The following is a 19461-nucleotide window of genomic DNA, read 5'->3' as shown; positions in this document are numbered from 1 at the left end:
AGTGTTTAGGAAGTGATGATTACTAAAGCAAGTTGTTCTGTTTTTCATCAACACCTTCAGAGGAAACACAACACCCCGTCAGCCATTGTTTATTGAATGTACCTTTGAACTGATACAACAAACAACACACAGTGGCATACGCTTACTTCTGTAACACAAAAGCTTTGCACTTTTCACCATATCATGATATGCGATTAACAATGAACTAGATACCTTAAGAGATTTTACAAACAAAAACATGAAGTGCCCTATAATATTTTGATGTTTTCCTGCCATAACACTTGTGCAATATACTGCTGGAAAAAGCAAAAGAAAGACAAAGATAGCTTTTTGTGTAGCTTATTCAATGTGAAAATAAAATGAGATAAAATAATGAAAACACATGCAAACTAATCTTAGAACAAGAAGTTGTCTAACGAAACGGAATATGAATAAACCTTGAAACTTTAGTGGACCTAGAGGAAAAAAAATTTGTTTAACTGATGAAGTTGGGTGATTTTGATTTTATAGAGAGACCTGCTCTCATAAGGAAAATAAATGACCTTCTGCTATTCATTTACATTTCAACACAGCTGTTACTTTGCTATTTGTTCTCAAGGTGATCAAGCAAAGACAATGAGCAGAATGCCAAAGAAACCTCTGTAAACTGCTCAAATTAAACAGAAAATAAAGGGTAAGTTAAGAAATTGTAAACATTACATCAGCATGCAAGAGAAAAAACACTTGTCTTCGTCTTGTAAATTTGCATTCAAACATGCAGTTTGTTTCTGTTGCTTAATTAAATCTAAAAGAAAATGTGTGAAAAAGTGTGAGAGAAAACTGTCATCTCCAAGTATCTGGATGTGGAAGAGAGAAAGATGTTGATCCACAGGCCTGGGAAATCTAATGAAACACTTCCCTCACGGATCATACAGATCAAGAACATCATGTCCATTTTTCCATTACAATAATGTCAATGACACACTAATTTGCAAGCCTCCTCATCCAGAGATGAAATAGGCTTTCTATCGTTCATAAATGGTAACTGAACAAATGTAAACACTGGATAAACAAATGTTATACTGCCACACAGAGGACACTGACTGCAAATACAGCAGAGGTTTAAGATAGGGCTCAGAATGACGTCATACATATGCTTTAGAATGTATAAAGTAGGTGCTGGTCAGGGAAAACATGCCTAAAACAAAGAATTATAAGACATGAAAGAAAGGAATTGAGGACAGAGAAAGCACAAATTAGAGAAGAATAGAGAAATAATAAAATACAATCATTCCTTCAATAGGTATAAAATTGCCAGTTATTCAAAAAAAAAAAAAAAAAAAAAAAAATCACAGCCATGTTTTCAAAAATACTGATTGGAGGGCAAATGCTGAGCTTGGCAGTGGAGCAGGCATATATAAAAGATGTGTACACTGTTTTGGTCATCGCATAGAAAAACAAGCATACAGCATATAAAGCATACAAAAAAACTGGCAGGAATACTGACGGTGAGCCCATTTGGCCTGTAATATTTTGGTCCTTTGATGTGATCTGATGATACATTTTTAATAAGTTGATTGTTCCAGCTTTGATGTGCAGACCACTCCCAACAATTCTTCAGGATGAAAATATCCCTTTCACAACTACAACACATCACTGGTGTGTGGACGTGACCTCGATATCGTCAGACGGACAGATCTGCCCGGGAAGATGCACAGGCTTCAGTCAGTTATCCTCCTCATCATCGCTGACAAAGCTCCGTCCATCCTGACTTGTCTCTCGCTCTCTGAGGAAGGTCTGTCTGATTGCCTCCAACTCAGTCAGCTCCAGTCTGACCTTCTCCAGGTGGAAGGAGCGGCGGTTCTGGATTTGCCTCATTGGAAATGGGTTCATATCCACAAACGCAATGCTCATTAGCTTTCTGGACAAAAAAAAAAAAAAGACAAGAAGAGAAAAATAAAAAGAAAGAAAAGAAGAAAGGCAGTCCTGTCAGTTTGGGATGTACGGAGATGCTGTTGCCTGGTTGTCTTTATACACACAAAGGAGATCTGATGAGCTAGTTCAGTTAGTGATATTACTCATTACTGCAGACACATGTCCCTCAGGAACGTCTAACTCAAATGACCACGCAAATCAAACATAAATGCTGGCACTGTACCGTGAATCCAGGATTGTGCTTGTGAAATATCGAAGATATTTGAAGATTGCTGTGGAATCTTGCAACTTCAAAAAGTCTTCCTCTTTGTACTTGAAGAGAGCGAGGGCAAAACGAAATATGATCTGTGGAGAAAAACCAAAAGATATGACGTTCACGAGGCTTCCTTACGCGAATGTGCAATGCAGGACATCCCTGTATTTGACAGACACTGTGCAGCCTCAATAAATTGTTATGAAGCAATAGCTATTGATACCACCTTTTAACAATAATGCTGCTTAACAACATCCAAACAGGGTCCGTGAAAGGGGCCGGTTTTAGGGATGAGCCCAGACAGCAAACTCTCAAATCCGCCCAGCTCCTCAGAGCTTTGTAACATCTTTTGAATTTTGTTTTGGTTATTTTGGGTTTTTTTTTGGAGAGGGTATGCTTTGGGTAACCCTCATCTTCCTAACTGTGTTGTTTTAAGTAGTTTGAAGCTGCTCTGTCCTGCAAAAGATTTCAAAAATTACCTGTGCATCATCAACTAGTGACTGCTCAACATACTTGGAGCATTTAGCAACTAAAAAGCCAAATATTTGTGACATGAATCGAAACTAAAGACAGCAAAATAGTGACTATTGGTCTTCATCGGGTGGACGCAAACACCGACTGAGCTTTTGTGCTGAAAACAGCTGCCCCCTGCTGGGAATGCAGAGATGTCCTAAAACCAATGCAAAGAATTGTGAGATCATTTTATGCATTTTCAACAAGCTTTGAACCTGCAAAGCAGGCTTTCAGACACAACCTAGCAAATGCTAATTAGGCAGATGTGGGAACTTTCTAACACTGAAACAGTGTTTCTTTCTGCCTCTTACCTTCGGACCCTCATACAGAAAGGCGTCCCAGATCTTGAAGAGGATGTCGCTCACCACACTATCCACAAACACCACCAGGAACCAATTGAAGGTGATGAGGGAGAAGTCCACTTTGTACTGCTCAAAATGAGCATGAAGCCGTGGCAGCTTCTCACTCATCAGGTCCTTGAACACACGCTGGTCAACCTGCACAGATCCAACCATACAGTTAAAAACGGCATATATATTATTTTTCAGCAGGGAAGAATGTAAATGTTGAGCTTGTTTACCTGCGAGCCAAGCAGAGTCTTGGTGTAGTAGTCTCTTGGCATGAAGACTTCCACAATGGCTATAAGGCTCCAGAAGGCGTCCTCTTGGTCCAGATAGAGCAAAGCAATAGCAGCCAACCTGGGGAAATGTCATTCATCAAACAAAAAGTACAGTTACATCCCCATAAACGGAGAGGATGAGTGAAACTAAAAGCCCCACCAGTACCTGTTTAATCCCTGACAGTAGCCGATGTCTGGATTCCTCCAGGAAAAAGCCATCAGGACGTTCCTGAGTTTCTGGATGCCGCCTGCACTTGGGGAGGCGTAGTGCTTGTTGTTGGGCAGAGTACGCAGCAGGTCTAGCTCAATCTGCTTTGCAGCTGGATTAGGCTTCTCCCTGGCCACATTCAGTAAGGTCTCGTAATAGTCTGGTGCCAAATGGTCCCGAAACTTCTTGACATGGAAGGACACACACCAGCGCCACACAAGGGAGCGATGCTCATGGGGGACACCGCAGCGAATAAGTGCTTTGAGCTCAGGGGAGCGCACAAAATCTCTGTTCATGGTGCTGGCCAGAAAGTTCTCCCACTTTACTCCGACAGACACCTCCTGATTTGTCAAGGACAGGGACTTCAGCTCCAAGGCTCTCACCTTCGCAACTAGTCTCTCCTCCTCTTCCTCTTCCTCAGGCACCGTCTTGAAGCCATATACGTCATATTCACTAACAGCGAATCAAAGCAGAGAGAAGATATGGAAATAGCGTCATCACTCAGAGATGTGTGTGCCTGTTTGTCAGCCTGCCGTCTATTTTGACTTCCTCCAAAAGGACATGCCTGAGCTTGCACGTAAGTTGGAGCAATAGCGACAGGGACTGGCGGATGATTAGCAGAGCTTGCTTTTCCAGTTGAGAAAAATTGTATGCTGCATCTTGTGACTGCTGCAGATTTTTTCCTTGATTTGTTGTAGAATTTGGTAAAACCCCATATGAATCTCTACATGTTGCCGTTTGATATCGAAGGAGTGATGCTTTCAGTCCAGCTGTGCTAGATATTACATTCAGTAAGCTATCTGGCATAAATGTTATATCAGAATTTAACTTAAAGTTGTTCAAATTTACACCAAAACATCCACTCTGTTGAAAAAGGGAACCAAAATTACAGTGACGGACAAAACCAAAACAGGATTCATAGTCTATACCTGACGCTGTTCGGCTTGAAGATGAGGTGCTCTTGCTGGTCAGGGCCCTCTGCCTGCAGTGCATCCTCTAATAATCTGGAAATAACCTCGCGGGTAGGACTCTGCTCTGACGATGAGCACACTGGCATTTTCACCTCTTGAAGCAGCACCAGATACTTGCTCTCCACCTGACAAAGCTTGGCCTCCAAGGCTGTGTACTGCAGCAAAGAGAAAAAGACAGTTACAATAAAGCTTCAGTTTTATATTCATTTTTCCTCTTTTGCATTTTATGTGCACTTGCATATGCACTTCCTCCTTAAGGTTACTTGGGCTTCCTGTTTCTATGAAGTTATTGCTTTGTTGCAATCAGAGCCAGGCTGTATTGCCCAACTAACACAGTACCTTTGCTTCTAAAGCCTTTTCTCTGATCTCTGCATTTCTGCGTAATACTGTCAGCTCAAGTATCTCTTTGTTCAGGAACTTGTTCTGGGATTTGTAACCTTGAAGGCTATCCTGAAAGTGAAAAACAAACAGGTTGTCTGGTTAATCACTGACCATTAAACCGCAGTATAAACAAAATAGCACATCGGTCTAACTGACACATTAAGTTTTGTATTCTGCACCTTGAGGGTGTCTAGCTCCTGCTGCTCTTTGTTGGGAGGTAGTAAATTGGTTTCATTTGGATTTCCACTCTGTTCCAAGCTCTGCTGCGACAGCTTTATGATGACTTCATCCTTTGCCTGGATGGTCTCCATCAGCATCCCCAGCTGGTCATTCATCTCCCCCACTTTAATCTTTAGGCCCTTCAGCTCCTGTTGCAGACTCTCCTTCTCCAAGCTGAGACGCTCCATGTGGCCACAGAGGGACTGGATCTGTCCATCTCTTTCTTCAAGCAGGGTTTCGAGCTGGGCAAGTTCACCCTGGTTTATTACGGAATCTTGGGCCTGCTCTGAGGCTCCGGACAGATCTGGAGCCGGGGCAGCGCGGTGCACCAATGGCCTATCACACTGAGATGTCCTTAGAGTCTGCTGCAGAAGTCTCACCAGCTCCTGGTTGATTAAGACATTTTATTTTAGCAACGTATCAACTTACAGGATTAGAATCATGTTTTAAATAAAAGCTGCTTGATTTACATATATATATATATATATATAGATAGATAGATAGATAGATATAGATATACACACAGAAATATTTCAGGGGACAAAAGATGCTATTTCACACATTATTTTATTAACTATTAATATGATCTAATAATATTGAACTAACTAGGTCAGTAAGGGCGTGGACCTGGAGGACACTGTCATATAATAGCAAGTATCTGAAAAAAATATGCGCAAAAAATGTTTACATATATAATAGTTAAACACCACACAGACGGGATGGATATACATTTCTAAGTCATGTAGAAGCGCTCGACATAACCTTCAATAAAAGAATAATATGACCAATAACATCAGTCTAAGGTCAAAAATACCTGGGAGACAATGTCAGCCATGTTTTACTGGGCCTGAACAGTCACAGAAGATTTCCAACAGTAGTTTAAGAGTAAACCAGCTGAATCAGTGACTCAGAGTCTCTCAGCAACTTCCTGCCAAATTTGGAGCTGCCATTTAACAGCACAGCGGAAGCATACACTCATACATTACAAACACTAAAACAAGAACAGAGAATACGGACAGAGCACGGCCAACTGTGACTGTTAGGAAAACTACTGTTCCCCTTCTTACGTGTTTAAGCATGACTACAACATTTTCCGCTTTCCTGTACTTGTGGACAACGCCAAAAGCTTAGGCTTGAGCTTAAGTCACTAAAAATATTGTTAAAACACTCGAGTCCCTGTGGACTAGCTGTATATTATCAAGAAAATCATGGCAGGTTTTAAAATTAGAACCAAAAACTCGTAGCTACATCTACAGATATAATTATTGTAAACAATCCAGCTGATAGACTGGTAGGCAGCAGAAAAAAAGCTTTTGTGAATTTCTAAAACGTTTTCAGCTACATGAAGCACAGTTGATGAAAATGTCATTAGTTTTATGGGTATTTTGTGATAAACCACAGCATGGAATACAATTTAAGCTTGGATCTGACAACAGGGCTAGATGAAAAGCTAAAGGAGCACCAAAGTGTTCGAATTGGTCTGGAATGTGGGCTGAATGTGCGTACCACGTTTAAGGGCCATCCATCCAATAACTGAGGACAAAGGAGGTCTAAAAACCCTCTCCAGCAACATTACGTTTTCCAAATTAGTGTATTACAACCCATTTCACTACAACATTGGGTGAAATGACGAGCGTGAGAAATCTTTACCTTGTGACTGCTGAGCTCTTCTCTGAGCTTGGCCTGTTCCTGCTGCATGCGGCTCAGCTCTTCCTGCTGGCTCTGGAGGCGAAGCTGCATCTCCAAAGACTTGCTGCCATTGCACTCCACCAGAGAGCTCTCAGTGCTGCGCGACTCAGCAACACGGCTAAACCTCCCTGAGCCCATCATGTCTCGAAGCAAAGGCCTCTTCGGCCGCGCCGAGTTGCGTACAAAGTCAAAAGTAAATGCTGATCCAAAGGAATCTGAGAGAGAAGGGAATTTCATCACTTCTTGTCTGAAACACTTATCTATTGCTGTAAACTGTATAAGTCATTAAAAGGAGGCTCTGGATACATGCAGCACTGATTGCGCAGTTGAACAAATGAGTGAAATAACACACGCCACACAAAGCATTTCTTCTCTGGGTGATGTAAGCCTGGTATGAGTAGCCTGGCTAGGAGGAGGGCGGCTGAGGCAGCATGATGTTAACATACGTCTGTGAGTGTCTGGGTGGTGTTTCTGTTCAGGGAAGTCTTTGGGTGGAGCATCCACCAGCTCCCACTCTTCTGTGCTGCTGCTGCTGCCGCCTGTGTAAAAGACGCTGCGTCTGTTTTCAGCTCCTCTGCCCTGCCGCAGATAAGACATGGAATTCCTGACAAAACAGAAACCAGAAAAGAAGGTGAGTAAGGGCCAGACCAACTATGGAGATTCAGTGTGATGCTGGACACTAAGGGGGCAAACAGCAGCCTGATGCTCTGCTCGACTGGTCTTTTTTTTTTTGTTGTTGTTAGTGAGACTTTGGTCAAGAGAGCAACATGACTAAGCTGGAAAATTAAACACGAACCACAAATACCATAAAAATAAAAAAGGCTAAATCTATGCAAGTGATCATAACACTTCACTTCTCACCCCCTCTAAATGTTTGCACCACTCTACACATCTGTCTCACTTTAATTTCAACTAATGGAGAGATGCATAAAGGCCAATCAAACCTCATACATCAAGGGCATGGGTTAAGACTGGGGGGGGGGGTGTTAGAGACAGTTTTACACATCAAAGCTCGGCTGTTACAGTGACATTTAGTGCTCATATCACAAGCTGGACACGTCATTGGTAAACTTAGAGAGCAAGAGCATGAAACCAGTCACACAGCTGCTACACCAACTCCTACAGCTCGACTGCGTTTTTTCATCTTTGGCCTTTTAAAAAGTACGAAGCAGACAGACTGGTTTGGACGCATCCACAGTCACCATTGGACCTTATTGCTCAAAGTTTCCTGTACTTTGAAAGATGCACTCTCGCTTCCATCATGGATACAAAAGCTCCAATGAATCTGTTACATTTTCAGCATTTCAGCACAACTGAGCCAGATCTAAACAGGCATTTAGTTTCCTCACTCCAGCTGTGTTGCGGATCACACTGTAGCAGACCAACTAGTTGTGAACATTTTACAGGGACGACGGGGATGACGAAAACTTGAATAAATGCTTCCCTTTGAGAAGTGTGAATGGTAAAATTGCACTGTGATGGAGAAGGCTTTAGATGAGCCCTACCTGAGTTCATTACCAATGTTTTTGAGCGAGAAATTGAGGGGGTGGGTAGACGCAGCAGAGGGTCCTCTGGCTGACTGGGCACCCACCATCCCCCCGCCATCCATTTCTGTCTCCATGGCAAAGTCGCTGCGGACCTTCTCCATGCTCTCACTTAAGTTCTCAAAGACGCAGGCATCTGAAAGACAACACACAGAAACCTTAATAATACAGCATTACTCATACCACCACTACTTGCTTTCATATGTACATATCTGTTCTTTGTAGAGGAAATGAAGCTGAAGTTGTCCTGGATGTATTCCAAAATAAAGTGAAGCAATCATTGAAGTTACCCAGACTGCTATTTACAGCAGGAAGAATGCATGTGGGCAGTTCTCTAACCATCCAAAAATACAGTATCTAGCATTTCTATGGCCGCTGTGCCAAAGAGCTTCCCATTTGTATGAAATTAGCTGAAAGAAGAAAGCGTGGGAATATATCATGGAAGGGCTGAGCTGTTCGACCCACAGCTGACAAAAACAATAAGACACCTTTTGATTTTTGAATCCGCATATTCAGGCAAGGAGACAGATCCTTTTTCTGTTTGTACACCTGCAGCGTCAGTTAACAAAACAAGTTAGTCGATGGTTGCACATGTTGTAATTTGTCTTCATATTTTGTGTCTTATATTTTGCAGTGCTACTGTAAAAAGAAAAAAGAAAAAAAAAAAGCAATTTTTAACTTTCCACTAGTCATTTAAAAAAAAGCTACATTAAATATTTAATGGCCTTAAATTTACTTTTGGAAGCCAATACTTTCTGTTGAATTTGTGACTTGACATCTACAATTAGCAGATGTACTACTACAATCGCAATGCATGACTATGTTTTGTCGAAATCACAAAATGGCTGATTGCACTATCCACATCACAGGATCTACAAAACAAGGAAAATGACAGTGGCTAAATATTTCCAGATGAAGGTAAAATGTCCACAAATTATTTTGTTTTGCTTCACCAGCACCATAAAGTGATATGCTACCACAAAAAAGTTGTAGTGTTGAGTCCTACAAAAATTGCATTCTCCAGAAGTGACAAAATATGTCATGATGTTGCGATATGTTTGCGAAAAGGCCACAGAAAAGAAAGTTGTACCATCATTTCCAAGTTCTCTTCAGTGAAAAACAACCAATTCTACTGAAATCACATATTGCAACTGCAATATCTCTGACTAATTCATGTTGATGATGCGGCCAGTTGAACCTTTTGAGGGCAGATGTGAATAGAGCATTTGAAGAAGATAAACATGCTTATGTTAACAAGAAAAGGAAGAGCTATTCACAGTCCATTTGGCAAGAACACTCAAAACTTGGTGGACTAGGAACACAAAGAGCTATTTCTTTATATTATCACAAAAGTTTCATATAAAGTCTTCTCTTATTCTAGTAATGACCTTTCAGCCCCAGAGCTTGTGTGCTACTTGCATTGGTCTGAACCTCTGCTCTAAATCTGGCACCTTCTAATATTTTCTAATATATATATATATATATTTTTTTTTTTACAGTTTTATGAACTAAATAAATATATCATGTAAATAGCTCCAATGATTATTTACTTTGGATTATACACACACAGAAATTAGGACCATGTAAAAAATTCTGTGAAAAAAAAAAAAAAAAAAAAAAAGAGCATATCTCTAACAACAGACATCGATGAGTTTTGTAATGAAACCAACAGAAATGATTGAGCCCAAAGACTTTCGCATTCAAGAACCTGGAGGGCAACAAGTTATCAAAAAAATAAAATCAGCAACTGTTCAGCAAAGAAATTCCCCTTAGGGTTAGCAAAATTAAAAACGTTGCACACACGCTGCACACAATATCTCACTTTGGTCACAACCATGAGAGGGGTTGATACACATACCAGCTGACAGTGAAAGTTATCAGTTCCTTCATTAGCAGGCAGAACAGCTACGCTTAGATGGAAGTGACATGTTATCAGTAATAGGCTGCATAAAGAAACTGTATCGTAAATGCTGATGGGCCGCATCGAATTTAGAAAAAACAAACAGTGCGCACAATCAGAGTTTTGTCTCTTTGAAATAAAAACACACACCAGATACAGCAGTCTCTTTTTGACACAATCACTCAGATGCTGTTTAAGTAGACACTTGGGAGCTTGCAAGCAAAAAAAAAAAAAAAGCTTGACTTGTGTTTGCTGTGCTTCTGTCAACATTGGTGTCTTAGATATGGGTGTTCTCTTTCAGCTGGTGCCTGGATATGCATGCACATGTGTGTGTGTGGGTGAGAGAGAAACTGCCCACCATTGTCTTTGCCTACAAGGCCGGTAAGAGGGTGGCACAAGGTCGGAGAGCTCCAGCTGTCCCTCTGGCCTCGGGTGTTGCTGTACTCCCAGCGTTTCTGCTGTAACTGCTGGAGCCAGTAGTGCATCACCTGCCTGTTGGGGGCCTAAAAGCAAACACACATGGGCCAACCCAAGTAAACAAAATGTTGATACGAGACATATCAGAGGGGATCAAAGGTTAAATGACAAGTTAAAAAAAAAAAAAAAATCACCCTGAAGAGAACTGACACTTCACCAGAGAACATAGCAGATGTGGGGCTGAAATAGGGCATATGAAACTGTCTACAGACATTTCAGATAGCAGTTTACTATTATGATCGGTCATGTGAATGAGCACAGACGCTGGTTTCAGTATCAGTTCCAGCCTCGGGGCCATGCAAGCTGTTTGGTATTAAGCATTCAGACCATCTGCTGGAAAAACTCTACTGATTTTTAATAGCAGGCAGCCGGAGTGAAACCAGAGGCACCTGCTTTGGCACTCAACCAGTCAGAGTCACATGACAATGAAGAAGACCATCACATGATAAGAGCTGGGGACCCAGAAGACTTCATGTCATTCAAAAAGTGTTTCAGGATAATCAGCTAATGAAGCTGCTGTCTGGGGGAAGAGGGGCAAAACAAACAAACAAACAAACAAGCAAACAAACAAACAAAAACAGGATACAACCGATTTTACTTCTTTTTAACCAGCTGTGATTGAACAAACTACTGACGATCGGGATTGTAAATGAAGCTCAGGATAAATCTGTGGAGTTAAAATGGGTGTGTCTGCGTGTTTGAGAAGGAGAGAAGGAAGTGACAAATGACAAATAACACACACACACGCCGTGAAGTTGGTACCTTGAGCAGGAACTCCTTCCCGGCCGTGCGGATCTCAAACTGACCCTCTTCTCCCTCCACGTCGTAGCAGAAACACGCATCGCCGATTTCTATGTGTCCGAGCGGCAAAGCATCCTGGGGAGACTTGAAGTAATACAAGTAACATTTCCTGGGATCATACACGAACCACCTCGGCTTGTACCCTCTCAGGGGCCCCTTGCCGGACAGTTTGTTCAAGTATCCGCACAGCTTGGAGGCCTGGTCCTTTGCCCCGTCGACATCGGCCAAATCCAAGGACCTGGCGGCCGGGATCCGAGGAGCAGCGCCGGGCCCGGGCTCGGCCCCGTCCTCCTCTTCGTGCATCTTTCCTCGAAGTTTCTTCTTCGTGCAGCGCAGCGGATGGCCACGGCTGCTTCCATCCGCATGACTGGCTGCCTCTAGCTGCGGGGCAGCACGGGAAATGTAGTTTATCACAGGTGTGTGTGTGTGTGTGTGTGTGTGTGAGGGGGCAGGATCATTACCGCTGGGTGGTGGTGTTTGACAAGAGCGTCAGCGTCAGATGGTGAGATACCGTCATGTTTTACCTGCTGGAAAACAAACCAGTTTGAGTTGAAGATGTTTTTCCAATTTTTTTTTTATTTTAATATGAATATTATTGAATTAGAGGTACAGCTGGATTATTCTGATAGTGACTCTCTGACCCTCTGACTTTCTGTATAATTGTGTCTATAATCTGTCATACAATGTTAATCACTATGCATTGACTATTGTGAAACTTCAGAATGTTTTGTATTATGATTATGGTCACATTCAGTTACTATTGACGCATAATCTGATCTAAAACAGCAAATGAATAGCAGTTAGCAGTTTAAAATTAATATTTAGGAGTGGGTTAAAAGTATGAAATCGCAAAAAGTGACATGCACATGCACACCAAGCTTGCATTTAACAAATGGAACCTTCTTTGCAACATGGACATCCATCCATCCATCCATCCATCCATCTTCTACCACTTTTTCTGTTTCCGGGTCACAGGGCTGCCGGAGCCAATCCCAGCTCACATCGAGTACACCCTGGACAGGTCGCCAGTCCATCACACAAAGACAAACAGAGACGAACAACCACACACGCTCACATTACACTGACAACCAGAAAATACCATATATATAAAGTGCCAGTCCCCAGGTTTTCTTGGTTTCTGGTCAGTTTATTAAATTAAAGCATAATGTAGGACTGTGCACCAGGTGAGCACCATATAAACCAACAAGAAGACATTGTAGCTCCAGTCAGGTCAACACACCAAAACCAACTGACTTGTTTGGTACTTTCTGGTACTTTTTGGTACTTCTATGGCAAAAATTCTTTGTAATATTCAAAGGCAATGTGACATTGGGTGGGGCTATTTTTCAAAGCCTGTTTTTTTTTTTTTTTTTTTGTCTTTAAAAAACAATATGTCGACTTCTTGTTCAATGTGACCAATTTACTGTAGTCAAGTGCTCTGTGTTCTGTTAGACTAGCAGTTAAAACATACCATATGACCATGACATGCTTGTTTTGTAGCCTATCACATTCCTATCCCCGTGTTTCCTACTATCAATATATCCGATAAACACAAACATGCCATCTGAAAAAAAAAAAAAAAATTACTTGGTTAGCATGGCAAATAAATGGAACTCGACTTTCTCTACTCTTTGTAGGACGTACCGTATAGTGATCTGTTTTATTATCTGATGTTGGCATCTACTTATCCAGCCAACAAACTGAGTCAAAAGCAACTGGACTTAGATTTGTCTAAGAAGACGTTTCACCTCTTATCTTTTTGCCTCTTATTCGTCAGACTAGTGAGAACTAGTCAGACCAATGCGTTGAGAACTGATGAAGTCCCTTAGATCAGAGATGAAACGTCTTCTTAAACAAATCTAAGTCCATTTGGACGGATATTCCTTTGACTATAATGAGAATATACACAGACATATTACTGGCAGCTCCTTAGCTATATGTTTTCAATGTGTGACTCACACATTAACACTAAGATGACAGACAGAAGGTCTGTTATCAGCATGACCTTAAGATTGGAAATACACCCATCAGTAGGAAGTTAGAGTTTTTTTTATAGTTTTTTTAATAACTATATATATATACCTGTGATAACTGTAATGTTTTTTGATTTTTTTGATTTTTACTTTTTTAAGACTTACCAAATATACAGAAAGAAATTGTTTGTGAGGATGCAAATTTCAGCCTGAGGTTTAAGGGAAAGTGCGAGTGAATCTGATATGGATCGATTATAATGACATTTTCCAGACATCAACTGACTTGTGACCTTTCAAAAACCCACATCCCCCTCATAGGCATGTTGCTACAAGACTGACAATAGGTCTTTGAGACTGTCTGATAACTGAAATCTGCTTTTTCCTAGTCTCTCCGTTTACCTCACAGCTACAGGAGAAAAATACAGCAACATGTTGCTCAAGTGCTGGTGACATTCTCTGTCCACTCAGTCACAGGGCCCGACTACACACGGATTGTGATGAAGTCTTTACTAATATGGAACCATACATCACATTTGTCCCCAAATTGGCCCACACCCCCAGAGGAGCACACAATGATTCACAAAGATATTTAACTGTACTGTTCTGATGATGTTGAAATTCTAGGTGATGTTACTGTGTCAGCACTTAGTCATACATGGAACATATTTTACTGTAAGAAATTACAGTAAATGCTCAGTAGAAACTCCAATTTTTATTTTTGATACATTTTGAACATTGTCAGAGCTACATTGATCCCATTTTCACATTTTTTTAACGACAGTATCAGTATGTCCTCATCAGAGCAGGATCATTGTGATCGCTGATATCCAGCCTCATCCCGCTTAGTATGACACAGACTGTTTCTGGTTACTGTCGCTCCCCCACAGGGAGTTCCTAATTTTCACCACAGAGCCAAAACCCACAGACGCTTCATGACAACATTCTCAGCAAATGGGGAATATGAGTTAGCCATAATTTAAATTCACAAATAAGGCTGGGGAACTTCTGATTTTCATTGGCTTTACTGGCTTTGTTTATGCCTTCCAGAATCTCTGCAAATCTTCCCAAATATTTCCATCAGCTCACACCTCCACTCCAGCCAGAATTTATTGTGAACTCCGGTCAGAAAACACAAACAATTAACTGCTGACGCAATTTAGCTCCCATTACTACAGTGATCATACAGTCTGTGGGTAAAACATCTCCTCTTGCAAGCCAATGCACTTGTCTGCACACAAACCACAGCTTTCTGTACAGCCTACTTTCCGTTTCTCTTCAGGAAGCTCTTGTTTTTCTCATCATGCTCCAGATGTCTACTTCATGCAAATGAGACATATGAACTCTGATGTGCCGTTGCCAAGCATCACCGCTTTCCAAGCCAGTGGAAAAAAGTCTGTAATTCGAAATGTCATCTGTCTATATCTCCCATGTAGGCTCGTAACCCCCTCAGAACACATTTGGCTGGAGATTACTAGACAAGAGGTTGAAAGAAGCATTTTAATGTTTGCTGACATGACACCAGGTCCACACCATTCACTGTTAGTCTCAAGGAAAGGTATGTTACAGCATCTGAAACTTAGCAGGCTCTGAGCTTCAGAATTAAACAAGAAAGCCTGACTTTCAATTTTTTATTCCTTTACAAGGGTTTGAAAGGAATCGGGGCTCACTTTACGGACAACAGAAGCCCAGATCCGAAAGGCTCTCTTCTGGACCAAGGGCAAAGAATCAGAAACATCCGAAATCACCTCCCTTTAGAAACTGTCTCAAGTTTTGCTTCAAGGTAAGAACTATTTCTAGATTGTGTTGATTTCTGTCACATTCACTGTTTTAATAGCTAAATTATTAATCAATTATCACCATGCTAAGTGCACTTTGCCTTATATCCAATTGACATTACAGCAGAGGACATCAACGTAAATAAAAAAATATGGATAAAAGTCTCTAAGAATCTACTTTAGGCATTGTGAATGAATGTTGTTAAATTAAATCACTGTAAAATCGAATCAGAATTTGTTGTGATTAATTGGTTTAGAGAACTGTATGGCAATGTAGGACTCAAGGTGGACGCATGTTAAACTGGAGTGACCAGGTTTTCATCGGGCTGCTGTTGGTCACTCATTGACACCTCCTGGAAAATAAGCAAATGAGTTCAAGTGCAATCTCACTGCACCTGTTCAGAAAGCAAATAGTTGTCACTAGTTGTCTTCACTGGACATCTGTGTGGCTCTAATTAGGACCAGGTGAGGATGGAACAAAGACAGCAGCAGAGCAATTCTCATGCGGACTTGACTGAAGGAAGACTCAGGGAACTGGCAACAAAGTGGTTCATAGAAACTCAAGTACCACTTATAGTCCACAATGGCTTCTTCCCCACTTGGTTCCTCGGCTTCATCACAAGAAAGTAAGTATCCGTATTCAGAATTAATTTATTTTTTATAAAATTAGATTTGAAATTCTCAGAATTGGTACGTTTCTCTATTATATATATATATGTATGTATATATTTATATGTATTAATATTGATGGGTCGATCATTTTTATTTTGCTTTTATTTAATTTGTCATTTTATAGAGTTTTATTTTATTTATTTTATAGAGTCAATCAGTCAATCAAAAAAAAAAAAATATATATATATATATATATATATGTGTGGGCATTCAGTGTAGTGTAAGTCAGTGTGTAGTGTAGGAGGTTGATTGGCACAAGACTCTACAGCCAGTTTTAGATTCAACAAACACCTCAAATGGAAAGTGTCCACTCTGTAACACTCCCACTCAGACCTACTGACCTTTTTTCTGTCAGACTAACACACGCCTATGTAAAGGGCACAAAGGGACAGTAACGTCAGAGCCAGAGGCTGCTACCGACAGGTTTATGGAAAGGACTTTCCTTTGATACAGTGTAATTTCCAGGGTGGATTGAATGATTTATTTCTCTTTTCCTTTACATTTGTGCCTAGCGGGAAATAAATGGCAAAAATTGCTCAAGTTTTGGGTTTTAATGCTCTTTTTGGTCGATCTACAGACATGCCGAAGAAATACTCAGAGAAAAGGAGCTGGGCTCTTTCCTGATCCGTCTCAGTGATAAGGCCATCGGGTACATACTGTCCTACAAGTGAGTACTGCTTTAGTCTTAACACACTGTTGCAGAGATGTTCACCTGTCATCAGTACAAAAATAATCTGATGCCATACACTAGAAGAACCCACTATGTTCGTCAAATCTGCCACAGTTACATTTCCAAATCTGCTTCCAAGCTATTCATTGGCTGCTTAGTATATTAATGAACTCTAAAGCCCCAAAAGTCACAGACTGGAACATCATATTGTCTTCAGACACAGAGCTTATGTTCGTGATTTTAGTCAAATTTAAATTCTTACAATTTCTCGGCCAATGGAATTCACATTTCTTATTTATTGAGAATGTAATAGTTTTTTTTTTTTTTTTACCATAACATGGGGCCAATGTTGAGAATCAGGGTTTGAACAAACATTTTTTTATATCTTCTTCCAGAGGCAGCGATCGGTGTCGACACTTTGTGATAAACCAAAGTGAAAATGGCCAGTTTGTCGTCTGTGGAGACAGTGAGGGTCATGACACATTACCTGACCTAATAAAATACTACAAGATGAGTCCCATTCAACCGTTTGGAGAGTATCTGACGTCTTCATGCTTTGAGGTGCGACAAAACTCCTTTGTAAACACTTTTCTGCGCAAGTTTCACTGATCAAGAACTGGTGGCTTGACTTGTTTTTTCTAAATTCATCCAGGTATTGAATGAAGAGCTGTACGATACCATTCAGATCAGCCCTAAAGAAAAACCTTCTGATACCGTCAGAGCTGTTAAAAACATACGAAAGCAACAGACCAACTCAGCCTCAGAGCAGCCACGACCACCAAGGGGCAACAGGTCACACAAGGTGAGTACAGGGCATGCATTTCAGACAATTAATTTCAGTCATATTTTGAAGTTTTTATCTCGAAGCGGGTTTTAAAAATATGGCCTTTTTATGTCACACAGGAAGCACCACCTCTGCCACTCAGAAGCAGGCCATTTAATAGCGTCCCCCTACATGACCAAGAAAGGGTTTTGTATGCTCAACTCAGGAAGCAGTCACCCCAAGAGATACCAAGAATTCAACAGGGTCCACAGAGCCATTTACCTGAGAGATCCACCGCACAGGACCAGAACCTCATTCGGTGTAGTCCTCCATCACGACCAGACTCTGTTTACTCTGAGCTCAGCCTGCTGGAGAGCACTAAGAGGAGGTCTCTACCACCGCCATACAACAGCTTTGAAGCCGAGCACAACAACAGGCTGGGTGCACACCCCCCGCACACACCACCGAGACTCTCCCCCAGACCTATCAGACAGGCTAGGAGCTGTGTGCCCCGGTCCGAGAAGACAGACTCATGCAGTGCACCGAGCAGTCTAGAAAGCATGAGTCACAGTGGCCTGTATCACCTGGCTGGCAGGCCTGGAAGCCCCCACGAGACAGGCTCACTGTCATCAGAGCAGGAGAGTGATTCACTGTATGCTGAGGTCCCTGGTGAAACCCCCTTTAGCCGCTTCTGTCAAAACAGCACATATGAGCTGATTCCTGGGCACGAAGACGCAGCTCATCCTAAACTCAACACGTACGAACCTCTGGAGGACGTCAGACCCAGAGTGTTAAAGGTTAGTAATGTATTTCGTGCATTTCGTTCCCTAAAAGTATTTAGTGTTCATTATTTATTTGGTAACAAACAAAAAATTTTTACCTCCCACAGAATGACAAGTGGAAATGGCTTTTCCCTGAGGCGAAGAGGAAATGGTGAAGAGGCTAACAATATAACAACAATATCAACTACTGAAGGAAATGTTTCGTCTGACACTACTGTGTTCTACTAACATACACTCCATGACATCTTCTGTTATGTATTCAGTACAGACTTAGCTGTATATAAATATTCAACTGTCTTTTCTAGTTTTGCTTTTTGATGTATTTATTTAAAAAGTTTGATGTATTTACATTGTTTTTCATGGTGCTAAATAAAACACAACATGTATACACTGAAATTTCACAAAATAATTTATGTCATTAAACACAGATCCATAAACAAAATATTTGAACTTATTTTTATGTTGAGATAGCGGTCAGATGAAGTCAGATGTAAGAAAAAGAAAAAAAAGATTAAAAAAAAAAAAAAAAAAAAGCTCTGCGCCTGAAAATGACCTTAATTTAATTAATATTCTAGCTGCTGATTCAGGGCTGGGTGCACTGGGAGGTCTGAAGGATTATTTCAATCCAACTTGAAAGAAAACGGATGATTAAATTCAGTGCAGCTCAAATCTGGGTTAGTTTTAGAGTCTTTTACCTTACTGACTGCACTGAGGAAAAACATGTGCTCTTCACGCACTAATGGCAGGTTGTGTTGAGGGAAACTATACTTGTTAGCGACAACAAACCTCAATATTCGTATTCAATTCACTACCAGACTAATATCCTACAATAAATAACACAATAAAAATAATTAAATACAGTGTGAAATTCAGTAAATGCTAAAGATGTTTTTTATCCTCAGTGCTTGTACAAACTGTGACATAGCCAATGGTTTTCACATGGTTTTTGCCTAAAACGAGATATATTGCCGAGATGCGAGATGAAATAACATAACAGCAAAAACACATAACTTCATGACAAATGAACACGGGGAGAGAAAATGTCTCAAGATACAAATAACCAAAATATCTGATAAATCCTCTCCACTGTGATTCCAACATCTGCTTTCTAAATTCATCAGATGTCTTATAACGCATGTTCCTGTCGTGTCCTTTGAAATAGATCCTTTAGTCAAGTCAAAGTCAACACAAGCTTCATTTGCACAGTATTCACTCCTGATCTATAAAAATGTTTTGACTACAGTCTATCACCATCAGTGCTATACTTCACTGACAGGAAACTTTATTTGCATACTGACTTCACATGTCAGTGTATGACAGGAATGAGGAAGTGAGTC

The 19461-nt window shown here is 40.9% G+C and overlaps 2 protein-coding genes across 4 annotated transcripts; one reads left to right on the top strand and one right to left on the bottom strand.

The window, feature by feature from the left end:
• Positions 1 to 73: 73 nt before the first annotated feature.
• tbc1d2b (TBC1 domain family, member 2B) lies at positions 74 to 11855 on the bottom strand. 2 transcript variants are annotated; one of them, XM_029523641.1, is made up of 14 exons: positions 11451 to 11855; positions 10570 to 10714; positions 8273 to 8447; positions 7214 to 7371; positions 6729 to 6982; positions 5422 to 5464; positions 5039 to 5370; positions 4818 to 4928; positions 4437 to 4633; positions 3466 to 3960; positions 3261 to 3378; positions 2992 to 3177; positions 2138 to 2259; positions 74 to 1900 (listed from the first exon to the last, which is right to left on the bottom strand). In XM_029523641.1, exons 1-14 carry the CDS (start codon positions 11790 to 11792, stop codon positions 1705 to 1707), a joined length of 2874 nt encoding a protein of 957 aa, XP_029379501.1. In that variant the 5' UTR covers positions 11793 to 11855; the 3' UTR covers positions 74 to 1704. The 2 variants fall into 2 exon arrangements, with proteins under 2 accessions (XP_029379501.1, XP_029379500.1); XM_029523640.1 differs by having other exon boundaries at positions 5039 to 5464.
• On the top strand, positions 11612 to 18673 carry LOC115056871 (SH2 domain-containing protein 7-like). Of its 2 annotated transcripts, XM_029523643.1 has the most exons (9): positions 11612 to 11991; positions 14896 to 15017; positions 15106 to 15242; positions 15697 to 15863; positions 16487 to 16576; positions 16975 to 17140; positions 17232 to 17381; positions 17483 to 18139; positions 18232 to 18673. In XM_029523643.1, exons 2-9 carry the CDS (start codon positions 14963 to 14965, stop codon positions 18277 to 18279), a joined length of 1470 nt encoding a protein of 489 aa, XP_029379503.1. In that variant the 5' UTR covers positions 11612 to 11991; positions 14896 to 14962; the 3' UTR covers positions 18280 to 18673. The 2 variants fall into 2 exon arrangements, with proteins under 2 accessions (XP_029379503.1, XP_029379502.1); XM_029523642.1 differs by lacking the exon at positions 11612 to 11991 and having other exon boundaries at positions 14791 to 15017.
• Positions 18674 to 19461: the final 788 nt, after the last annotated feature.

This window comes from Echeneis naucrates, chromosome 16 (genome assembly GCF_900963305.1).
Source record: "Echeneis naucrates chromosome 16, fEcheNa1.1, whole genome shotgun sequence".
NCBI classification, from domain to species: domain Eukaryota; kingdom Metazoa; phylum Chordata; class Actinopteri; order Carangiformes; family Echeneidae; genus Echeneis; species Echeneis naucrates.
The sequence above is the reverse complement of the archived record's forward strand: the minus strand, read 5'-3'. Positions and strand labels throughout refer to the sequence as shown.